The following is a 12334-nucleotide window of genomic DNA, read 5'->3' as shown; positions in this document are numbered from 1 at the left end:
CGACGCACGAAGCGCCGGTTGAAGAGGTCAAACCGAGTGAGGAACAAGAAAAATCGCCTAAGAAGAGTTCATTTTTCTTTTCCCCCTCGAAAAGTTGCAAGCTCCACGGGCGCAGTTTTTTCCGGCTTCAGACAAGCCCCAAGAAGTCGAAGTCGGAGCCGTCGAGTGAGGCGAACACGCCGAAGGCTGCGGGAGCCGCGGGGGGCGGGGGGCTCATCAGCTACGCTCCGGGATGGTCGCTGAAGGGAGAGCATTTGATGAAATGGCAGGAGTCCGGCAAAACCACTATCGAGGTAAGACATAGAGATTAAGAAATTTGACTTTTATATTCAAACAAGTGGGTAATTAACGATACTCGGCTATGCTAAGCTAAGAAGTTATCTTGGCTATACGTAAATGATATAATTATGGACAGGGTAAAAGAATCGGTGCCAAATTAAAAACTGATTTGCTATTGAACCGATAATAACAGCCATAATCACCATCGAAACCTTACGTTCAGAATTACTCAATTTTAAATTCACCCTGCCTGCACACCATTGCTCAAAACAAAAAAAGTTGTAAGTGAAATTTTTCAACCGTGCAAAAAGTTCGACGTCTCAACCGAACTAAGCACTTGTAAGCTTTGAGAAGCAGAAATTGTGTATGCAAATCCAAAGGCGGAGGGCTGAGACTGTTGTGATGAAAATGAAAATTTCAATCTAAACGCGCCCCCAGGTGATCGCGCTATGGCATTGTATCGGTGAAACTTCGCAGAATTGAATTTAAAGCAGTCGCAAACGAGTGCTTACGTGGATTTATGTTAACGTTACGGTAATTCATGTGAGATGCGGTAAGGGAACTATTCAAGTTACTTATGGTTATTTATTAAAGGTGAAAATAATCTATATATATAAAAGAAAGTCGTGTTAGTTACACCACTTATAACTCAAGAACGGCTGAACCGATTTAGCTGAAAATTGTCAGGGAGGTAGTTTAGAGCCAGGAGAAGGACATAGGATACTTTTTATCCCGTTCGAAATTAAAAAAAAGTCTGCTTATTTATTGCCATTAAGGCGGAACAAAGTTCGCCGCGCCGGGTCAGCTAGTAAATAATAAAATAAAGGTCATAGTTTCCTGGTAATGTATGGAAAAAGAAAATTTATTTATTAAATAAAACTAAGTAGGTACTTAGGTATAAAATGCAACTTTACATGCTGGCGTAATTTAGCCCTGACGGTTCTAAATATCGAATATTTGGAAAATACATAAAGTACTTCTATATTCTACCTACGCTATCAGTATATATATACGACATAAATTGCCTTTGCTTAGTAGGGAGGCTTTCGATTAAGAATTAATTAGTTTTATAAGACTCTCTAGTATAAGTGGCACTTCAAGATTAAAGGAGTCACGAATAAAATTAAAATTGGTGTAACAAGCCATATAATTTAAGGAGATTGCCACAAAATTCCGTGGGCAGTGGCATTTTCCACCACGTTCCACGTAAAAATCGGACAAAAATATAAAACACTAAAACCTATGGTAGAGGAGTGCAAAACTCGAATCAATTCCAATCATGCATTGAGAAATTTCTTTGGCCTTTCATAGTTTACACCAATTCATATCTGAGATAGAATCGTGTTTTGAGCGTTGCCGACCAAATAAGGATTTTAGACCAATCTTTAAATGAGATAGAGTCGAGTTTTGAAAGTTGTTACAAGGATCTATTACAAGAGTCTTAAAGTTGCATTTCTTATAACACCCCGCGTTATATTCAAGATTCTTTAAACGCGCGGACCGCAATATCAGGACATATTCGCGGTCCCAGCATTTTCCCTTTTTGCTATCCGACCCGGAAAAGTGGGGTGAGATAAAGACCGCGATAGCCCCTTATAACGGTGTAATGCGGATCTAATTTTCCATTTATTAGTAATGCCCCGGAAAAGGTTTTCCTAGTGGTATTTAATATACGGAAAATATTAGGCGTAACAACTTTTCTATAAGAAGAAAGTTTGATAAAACCCAATTTCGATTGCTATAAATTAAATTAAATGTTAGTCGCGGTTTTACAACTAGGTATTGTTCGCATTAATACTTATATTTATGCTCATAAATTGCTGTAATTTTTCATGTTTCTACCATGGCAGGTAGCTTAAAAAATTAGGAATAAAGGCTAGTTAAAAAACGACAATCGGAAACCAATAAATGCAGTCATTAATTGATATTTGTAACTAAAATAATACTTTAGTCAAAACAACCTCGTTATCGTGTTTTCATTTTTAAAAGGTTGAGCCAAAAGTTTGTGCACTGAAAAAAACTATCGGAACGTCAAATCCGAATCCAGCACTCAATAATCCGATTGGAAACGCTAAATAAACTACGGCCATTCCAATTTAAAATAGGCTTCAATTCACGGAGGTTTTTTTTATTATGTTATCCTGGTGAATCGGATTAGGTATAAACCGTAATGTAGGAAAATACTCAACTTTACATTTGGAATAGTTCAAGTGAAAGTTCAAGCAAGCAACTCAACTCAAGTGTTTACTTCGTTCGTTTCAGCCAAATGACGTCCACTGCTTTTATTATTTACTTCCTTAACTGTATTTTTACACATCACTATCGCCACCTTAGATTCACCACTAAAACCACTGAAGAACCAACTCTAGCGTGAAAATCAAATGGGCAGCTTATTAGTACGAATCAACTCAGTGCACGTTGCCTAAACCAGTGACACGAACCCTCGGAAAGCTTCATTAGTGGGACCGTACCAGACTTCTGCCCCGGGTGCCTCTGAATATGTATGAGAAATCGAATCTATGAAACGGAATTTTAATGGGCAGAGAAATTGTTGGTTTTAAATTAAGGGTTGAAAACAAAGGGATAATGCGTGCAGAGTACCTGTGTTACGCACATGGCTGCACTCGTATGTGAAACAAAATAAAGCTATCGAATGTTTGGTTAAGACTGGCCACGTTTAAGCGACAGCATATAAAGCTTAACAATGTGGTGTTCTACACAGTTGTAATAGGTGTTATTTTGCGACAAAAATGAATCTAAGGTGTTGTAGACTCTACCTGATTGTCTGAAAAGGGAAAATATTAAGTGCGTGTTCAGCCTTCTATGTAATTTACTGTTTGGGAACCTGGAAGTGTATTTTTTAAACCAAATAGAAATTTGATTCATGTGGTAAATCAAAATTGTATTTGTTTTTTCTACTTTAGCCTACAGTAGAAAAAATAAGGCTACGTAGGCTTCAGTAGTTCAGGCGATCCTAGAATATGTATAATGTTCCTAAATAAATATAATGAATTGGGGCGAAGGAAAAGTAACTTATCTACTTTTTGCCATCCCTTACCCACCTTATCATCATTATCTCCCGATTTCCCCTATTGACTGAGAGTCCGAATAATAACACCGCACTATTATTTCGACCCCTTTAGATATTTCTATTTTGTCTGCACTCATTAGTGACGTTTACATAGTGGAGAGAAAGAACTAACATTTATCGTTGTCATTTCCCCCCGAAAATGGCGGCCATTCATTGTTTTCGTCTGCCACATAAGTAATTCACCCTCGAAAGTGTATGGGTAGTTCTTATTTTATAAGGTGCGTGGTAAGGTGACAGATAAAGAGATTGAATGAAAATTGAGATTTATTGTAAGGCGATAGTTTGTAGTGGGGGAATCAAATACCTTTTTGCTTTGACATCATGAGTAGTAATTTCTTTTAAATTAACTTGATGAATCTATAAATCACCTAAACAAGGTTACAAATATACTATTTAGAATGTTGGTCTGTATTGTGAAAAAAATCTTTCAAGCACTTTCAGTATCTCAGGTTTAGTTTCAGTCCGCTAATGGCACACGGATTATGTGAAAGAAAACAAGAAAAGTAAGAGGTCAGCTGAACTTGCATGTGCTCGTATCTATGCATTACTCGCAGTATTCCGTACATCTTCATTTTGCAATTTCTAGATGCATTGTATCAGACTATTTCATCACTATTATTATGAAATCAACCACTTGACCAACATGTCAATCTTTGGGTCATCAAACGGCATCTATGATACTACATACTTTTTTATCTCAGAGGTCATCAGAAATTTCTTTTAAAGGTTCCGTTTTTACAATTCTTCTACAGAACCCTAAAAGGAACTCTTATACGACTCGCAAAAATCACATTCCCAGTGGAGTCCATATCGCAGTGCACGTAATCTCTATTGACAGCTTCATTCATTGGCCCTCCTCTGAATATTTCAGGGAGGACTTATTAGCTCGCTAATTATACAAAGGAAGTGAGGGACCGGCAAGAGGGTGCACTGCTAGTGACAAGTCAAGAACGTCTGCTCTACTCTAATGGAAAATCGTAACGCAGTTTTCCATCTGAATTCTATTAACTAAGGTCATTGAAATGGTTGCCATGAGAATGTGAGCTGAATGATAATATAAATTAGAATTCATTTACAAGTACGAGGTTTGAGATGCAGAATATGCATATCATTAAGTAACTTAATTAGATCTAAATTAATCATGAACTGTAGAGCCAACAGTAGGTATCTGCGTCAAGGAAAAAGCCAAATAGCAAAATAGCAAATAGCCAAATCGCTCAATTACAAGTTCTTAAGATGCCGCTCTTTAGCTTGATGTACCGTATTGCATATAATCTTACTTCAGTTTTACTCAATGTACAGTCGCGGAATGAAAAGGTTCGTCACCTTAGTGTCGGTTTTCGCTTGCACTAGGTACTGTAAGAGTCAAACCTGCCAACATAACCGTGCAAGAAACAGTGCTGCTAACATTTAAATAAATATGACGTTTGCTAACGAATAAGGTTTTGCTTGTTTATTTTTCTATCCCATCAGTGCAATGTTACAAAATGTAGTTTTTTTTTATTTAATAGATAATGGCAGGTTGAACCAACAAGAAGGTTTTAGTTTATTAATCATAATAATCTTCTTGACAAGTTAAATCGTCAAACAACTTTAAAAAAAAAAAAAAAAAAAAAATGTATTTATTGCCTTCGAACCATTAGACATAGGTAGGTACAGGTAGTTAGACTTACAACTAATAAGTACACTGAAGGCAATTGGACCTGGCTCAGTATACGTTGTAAGGACAGATCCTTGCAACACTGGTTTTCAGCCATGCCCAATTCTCTAGGATGTTGAGCGAGAATAAAGTTATGAGGGCTTAAGAAATAATTATAAACTTTGAAACAATTATAAACTTTAAAGGAAAAAAAAAATGTTTGCAATCTAAATTACCTATTTATACATAAGCATACCTATAAAAAAACGAAAATGTACGCCTTCTGTGCCATTACCCAATACACTATAACCGTGTGTGTGTGTGTTTGTGTGTGTGGGTGTCTGTGTGTTTGTGTGTGTGTGTGTGTGTAGTGTGTAGACTATTTGAAAAAATCCTTAAGGGGCAATAATTTGGAATATCCACTAATTAAGCTCTCTGCTGCCAATTGTCTTTCTTTTAGAGCCACTTTGTATTTCATTTTAAAGGTAGCAATACTCATTTTTACTTTCATAGGCGGCGGTAAGTCATTCCATATATTAGCAGCAGCGAACTTAAAAGAGCCACGAAATCGAGAAGAACAATGTTGAGGTATTTTTAATCTATTTTGAATAGCTGTTCGAAGACTTCTTAGTGCACTGTCTTTTACCCAGTGAAGTTTTTCGTACAGATATTCAGGCTTTTTGTTCCATATTGTCCTGTGGACCATGCAGGCAAACTGCAGTTCCCTACGAGCCTTCATATTTAGTATCCCTTTACTGTTTAGGTATGGGGTTATATGCTCCCTTCGAGGTACATCAAAACAAAACCGTATACAAGCGTTTTGTACCCTTTGAATATCTTTTTCAGTGCTGACATTTAGTTTGGGACCAATTACTGAGCCGCAATAGTTAAAAGGGGAGAGCACGAGTAAGTCAGTGAGCATTAAGCGCAGCTCTTCTTTTAGAAATGGTCTTATTTTATAAAGAGTCTTGAGTTTAAAGAAGGCATTCCTGATTTTTCCGTTTACGTGTTCAATGAATTTCTGCTCTCCATCTAGAAGCAGACCCAAGTTGCGAGCACATTTTACTTTATCCAAGACTATATTATTAATGGAAACTTCAATGTTACAATCCAGGACCTTCCTTATTTGGTGTTTAGTTCCTAGGATTAGTACTTGTGACTTAGAAGGGTTTAGTACCAGTGAGTTCCTTTCTGACCAAAGATAGATGTTTTTTAGATCCTCATTTACTTTTTCAACAGCCTCAGTGGTGTTATTATTTTTAAAAGAATAGTACACTTGTGTGTCGTCTGCATACAAGTGGTATTTACAGGATTGTATACACTGTGGGAGATCAGCAGTAAAAATGGAAAATAAGATAGGGCTCAGTATAGAACCTTGTGGCACGCCTCGCCCGACTACCCCAGGGGATGAGAAACTATCTACACCGTCATCTCCAGTAATAGCAACCGTCTGTTCCCTGTTAACCAAGTATGACTCGAACCACTTGCATGTGTTAGGTGAAAACCCATAGTGTGACAGTTTTGCCAGTAGGAGTCGAGGGTGCAGGCAGTCAAACGCCCTAGAATAATCTAACAATACTAGTATGCTGCTCAGTCCCAAGTCCGAAGCCTCAGTAAGGTCGTCAGTAACATGGAGTAACGCGGTTTCAGTACCGTGTCCCCGTCGGAAACCAGACTGGAATTTAGGGATTATATCATTTGATTTTTTGACTTTGATCTGAATAATTTTAAACTTTACTGACGAACAGTTAAAGACTATTTTCTCTAACTTGAGATGATTCTGTAACATAGTTTCAAAAGGTAATATTTTATGTGCTCGCGATTCGTTGAAGGAATCAATTTGAAAACTGACGAACCTTTTCATTCCGTGACTGTACACAATAAATTAGTCATCTAATTTATATTCTCTAGCTAGATTGACTGAAAATTCCCTTTGAATATCAAAATAAAGTTTTATGAGATTGTTTTTTTATTCACACAGATTTTATACGAGAGCGAATTTCCATCTATCTGTTTGTTCCTAGCAATAAATTTTATGATTGTTCTGCAGCAGAATAATCCAGCTCGGGATGAGTCATTTTGTTATCGAAGTGCGTTGGGATGGGCTGGAACATTTTGTTTTATTTTATCAGGATTAATAATGCAGGAATTTGAAATTTGCTATAGGAATCCACAGTTTCCTGTCACGTAGGTGGGCTGAAAGAGCGCCAAGTTAAATTCACTTGATTCCGAGTTAAAGCTCTAGCTAGACTGTCTTTTGTCGAAACTTGTGGGCGAGTTAAATTGAGTTTAACAAGAGCAACCACCAATTCGAGTTAGAAACCAATTCCGTGGTCTACAATGTTTAAATTAATGAATTCGATAAAACTGGTAAAAGGCAGGTTTGTTTTATCAAAACGATTAAGGTACTTTATTTTATCTTGAAGAATATTAAATAGATAGATGCTTTAATGTCTTCGAAATTGATGTCGTTTATTCAAAGATTATTTCTTGTGCGAGATAAACCATGTGGGCACTAGGGTGGAGCGAAAATTTTTTTTTCAGATATCTGTAATGTAATAGTCAAAATTTTGTGCCTTTAGGGCTTAAATGAAGTCATGCAAAATATTAATCAATTCGGTTTAGAGTAACTGCCTCCGCATCGACACTGAATTTATAAAAAAAGTTGGTTTTAGACCTCACTTAGGCGCCACATATCTGTGCAATATTTAAATAAAAATACTATTTTTTATCACAAATCGTTTACTGATATGCTATATTTTCAATGTAAAATACACAAAAAAGCCAGGCTTTGGGTTTATAATTTTAATAAGGGCGTGAGAGAGCGCGAGAAGAAAATTTTTCTGGCCCTTTTCGCGACTCGCGTCTTTGTCAGATAGTCTACTGGAAAAGCTCTGGAAACATGTGAGAAACTGCCTATCTATAAATTTGAACAAATTGAAGGACAAAAAATGTGATCAGAAATGGCCAATTATCTGAGTACTGATCAGCAGAACTTGCATAAAATTGCTTGGGCGGTAATTAGCATATTATATTATTCGCAGCAAGCTGTCGACTCGTCGACGGCAGACGTCGACGACCGTGTCGGCGTACGTCGCATAAAGTTTGAAAAATTGATATGTGTGTCGCATAAAGTTTGAAAAATTGATATGTTGAAGTGGTCTTATTAATACCCTAGGGTATTAATAAGACCACTTCAAAGAATGGAAAGGCACTAATTTTTTTGTTAAATTGAACAATTTTTTTGACTTATTTTATCATACGAAATTATTTAAAAACTTGATTTTTCACTGAAATAATTATGCACAAAAAGACTAGGTGACAATTTGAAAAAAAAAACTAGATTGATGATACTATTATCTAAATCAACTAGGTGTCTTCTAAATCTAGAATCCACAATATCTTGAAAAATATGCTTTTAAAAACACATATTCCTAAGACTCTTTAACCAGTTTTTATTTATAGAATATACCCCTAAAATTTCCGGAAAACAAAAGGAACACGTTGTCATACATTCTATTTTTTTTAATGAAAAATATCGAGTGATTCTGCCATAGACGCCACGTCAGATTAGATTATGCCGCGTACCTATGTTCGGCTCGCGGACAGGTGGGCTCGGCTCGCAGCCCGGGGCTTCCGAAAATCGCTCGCAAACACGCCGGAATGCCAGGAGCGCTGTTTTATTTTAATTCCTCTCGTTGAGTTCGCCGTGAATCTGACCCCAAACCTTGTTTGTGGCGATTCCAATCGGAATTAGTTGGAACTCGCGTTTCAAAGGTCCGAATACCTGAACGACTTTAACTTTTTGGTTATTCGATTGTTTGTTTATGTACTATTTGCGTTATTGAGTTACATTGACTTAAAATGTCTGGAGGACAATTATTGCACGCCCTGACTGTCCTCCAAAGACATTGGGTAGGATACGACTATAGGCCAAATAGATAAAATTTACGGATTAAAGTCTGATTTTTTATAGTCACCAGCTATAGCTAGCAGATTTTTGTAAATTGGAATATAAATCGATCGATAGAAATTGGTTTTGCTCGGGTTTTCCACGCCGATGGTTGTTGGGTCCCGCATAATGCCACTCAACTTTATGGCAGAGGTTTCCAACCTTATTTGGGTTCCATCCCTTGACGTAATAGTGTCATCAGTAAATATGAAATAGCTGGCGACTGTCACCCTTATTACAGTTATTTATTAAAAAAAAAAAACATTTGTATGGTTAATTCTTTAAATTATTATGCTATGTGGTTGACTAAAATGATGAATGGAAATGGATTTAATATACAAGAATTCCATTTATTTACTTAACCTATAATTATTACAGAAACTTTAATTGTTCGGCTATAGTTTTGTTAAATAGCCCTTCTAAACACATCGAAATTTGAGAACCACTGGCAACAAATGAATAACAGGATTCATTACATCCGAGCCGCTTAGCAGGGAAATCTCTCCTGTTGTTCTAGCATTATGGAAAACAAAACAAATGGAAATGCGCTGTTTTTTCATTGTTACTCCAGATGCGCGAAGCCAAGGTGAAAAATGTAGGATTCTACTGAAAATGAGAGCGTAATAAGGCTTTGTTGATTTTTTCATTACTTTTTGTTACTGAATATGAGACGGATATTTATTTAATTAATTAATTACTCACTTCTAGTTGGTTTTTTAGTTATAGATTTCATCAGGATTGTGCATTACATTTGAAAAAAAAACTACTTTGATTCTCAGTAATGACAGCAAACCCTTTTTGCGCTTTTTCGCATACTTTAATAAATCTAGTAAACTAGTAATTTAAAAAATTGTTCTCATAATCAGAAAGATAGACATAAGATTGACTTATGTTTTGATGAAAACTAAATAACATTCAAAAGCAAGGGTTTCAGATTGAAACACCAAAGATATTCCAGTTTAAACTCGAAACCATCTGCGTACTCGTATATTGCGGTATACATTTCGATGTCCACTCAACTGTCACTGCACACTGCATTAATTATTATGCGGATTGTCACATTCGTAATTAGTAAATACATGGGTATCGTGTTTCGAATATGGTCCAGTAACCCTACGTGTCAATTAGGGACGTCGCCGGTCGTTTGCTTTAATTTAGATTTATACCAACTCGTAACGAAATTATTGTTAATCGAGCGCTGGTATTTGTTGGTGGGATATGATTTAAAAGCTGACTGATTATATCACTACTATACTAATATTATAAAACTAAAAAGTTATTTATTTGGTTGAACTCGCTAATCTTAGGTTCAACTGATCCACAGTAGCGTATTTAACCATCACGCTATGACCAATAGGAGCGGAGCATCAATGTGTGAAAACGAGAAAAAAAATTCAAACTATTTTCACGCGTACGAAGTCGCGGGCACAGCTAAGTAGTTGATTCATATTTTATTTGCCTTAAAAGTTAGGCAATAAAGTTTATACAGAGTAAGCCTTTTAGGTAAGTGTGTTTTTCTGACGATAAGGAAAGTCTTTCGTTGATATTAGCGTGCAAGCCTTAGAAATAGCACTTTGCTCTTAGAAGAAAATATTTTTATTATGGTTTTTCCCAAGAGGGGAGTACTTATAAGGTAAGCAGATGGAAAGCACTGCGGCATCTCAATGTACCTGTAATAGGTACGAATTTTGCTACAAAAATGTACAATATTTTCCTCCTTTAGAAAAGACAAGGGTAAATTCAGTGTTGAAAACCTTTGTTCTTCAGAGGTTTCATCAACGCGTAGGAATTCGTAGGTTACATAAAGACAAAGTGTCAGTGCCTTCAGGACCCAAATCAATTTAATCAAGTGTGGTCCGGATGAAGATTGACAAGTGTTCGGGAAGTGTCATCCCGTCGCAACGTTTGCCGCCAGCCGTTTTATTGGCCCGACCCAAGATTAGGGTCTGCAGTGACAATTGACAAGAATTGAACGCGCTAATCAATTGTATCAATTGTTTAGAAAATTTTAATCATAAGGTTTGACCCTTGTGATGATATTTTATCAAAGTAGGCACTATCCATATTTTTTTCCAATGTATTTAGCTGTCAAATTAAAATTGAATTGCTATTTGTTTGAAATATTAAAATTTAGTAGTCCATTGGTGTCTTAAAAGTTTCATAGGTGGCCTTTAAAGAGCCTGTATATACTTTTTTGCGCCCCCAGCGCTTACTTAATTACTTATTACCATTGTTACGCTATAAGGAAAAATCAACTTTTTCTTCTCAAGTTAAGTACTCTATTAATGTGCCACACATAGCAGAGGACGAACTATTATGTCATCACACGACAAACAATTATCCAGTACAATAATAGAATTTCTTGATGACATAGTGCAAAAACTGCAGACGTTCTAATTACGGTGATCTCGAACTAGCACTCTAGAAGTAATTATCGTAAAACACATCAATTAATATTAAATTGATCTGTCCTTGCGGGCATCAGTGCATGCATGCAGTGAACATGGTGATTATTAAAATCATAGACGGGATGACATAAGATCAGGTTATTTACAAGGCAAGATAACTTGATCTTATGTTATTCCGTCCCGTCCGAAGAGTCACAAGTATTGTATTTCTTTTTTTAAAGTTAATAATAAAGTAGTACTTAAAATTTAATAAATAAAACTAAGTAGGTACCTACTTGGTACACATATATTTCAATCACAAGGTAGGTTAAGTGTTAGGACCATGTTCTAATAAATAGCACCTATACATACACGTACAAGTATCGGTATACATTTTTCGAAAGCAGGAAAAATAATTGTAGCTACGGCACGGTTAAAATGACAATCAGCAATATTTGTTTCAGAGGTACAAATTGATTAGGATTTTGATTCAAAGCACGATGCGCAACGGTAAGCCAATTAAACTGGTGCCAAACGTAATTAACCGTTAATGACACGCGTAGAATACAAACAATTGGGACACCGGCCCCTGTTTACGGTAATGGGATGAAATAAAACCCACCTTAATGGTAACACTGGTTAAATCCAACTTCCGAGTGTAGGAACGTGAGACTGTCTGGCGACTGTCTTTAGACCTGCGCTTGAATAAATTAAAGGGCATGCTCGTTAAAAGTGAATCATAACTCTACATTGTAAGAAATTACTTTCCTATTCAATAGATTCAATCATTTATTTATCTGTTATATTTCATCGATAGATGACTGTATTGATTAGGTTACCTTACCTACCTAAATACCTGTATATTTAGAAATCAGTCACCGCCGTTTTAAACTTGTAAAATAAGATCTCAGAGTTTTTAAGTTCGTATCGTGTTAAAATATTTTCTAGTGTTTTTAGATAAAAGCCTGATATTCTGCTGAACAAAA

The 12334-nt window shown here is 36.2% G+C and overlaps 1 protein-coding gene across 1 annotated transcript in view; it reads left to right on the top strand.

Annotated features, from left to right (window-relative positions):
• Positions 1 to 216: 216 nt before the first annotated feature.
• Positions 217 to 12334, top strand: part of LOC135081293 (protein sickie) — a 188287-nt gene continuing 176169 nt past the window's right edge. The window contains exon 1 of the mRNA XM_063976028.1: positions 217 to 293. Within this exon, the coding sequence (XP_063832098.1) occupies positions 258 to 293 (36 nt within the window). The 5' untranslated portion in view covers positions 217 to 257. The remainder of the gene's footprint in view (positions 294 to 12334) is intronic.

This window comes from Ostrinia nubilalis, chromosome 2, assembly GCF_963855985.1.
Source record: "Ostrinia nubilalis chromosome 2, ilOstNubi1.1, whole genome shotgun sequence".
In the NCBI taxonomy this organism is placed as follows: Eukaryota; Metazoa; Arthropoda; class Insecta; order Lepidoptera; family Crambidae; genus Ostrinia; species Ostrinia nubilalis.
The sequence above is the reverse complement of the archived record's forward strand: the minus strand, read 5'-3'. Positions and strand labels throughout refer to the sequence as shown.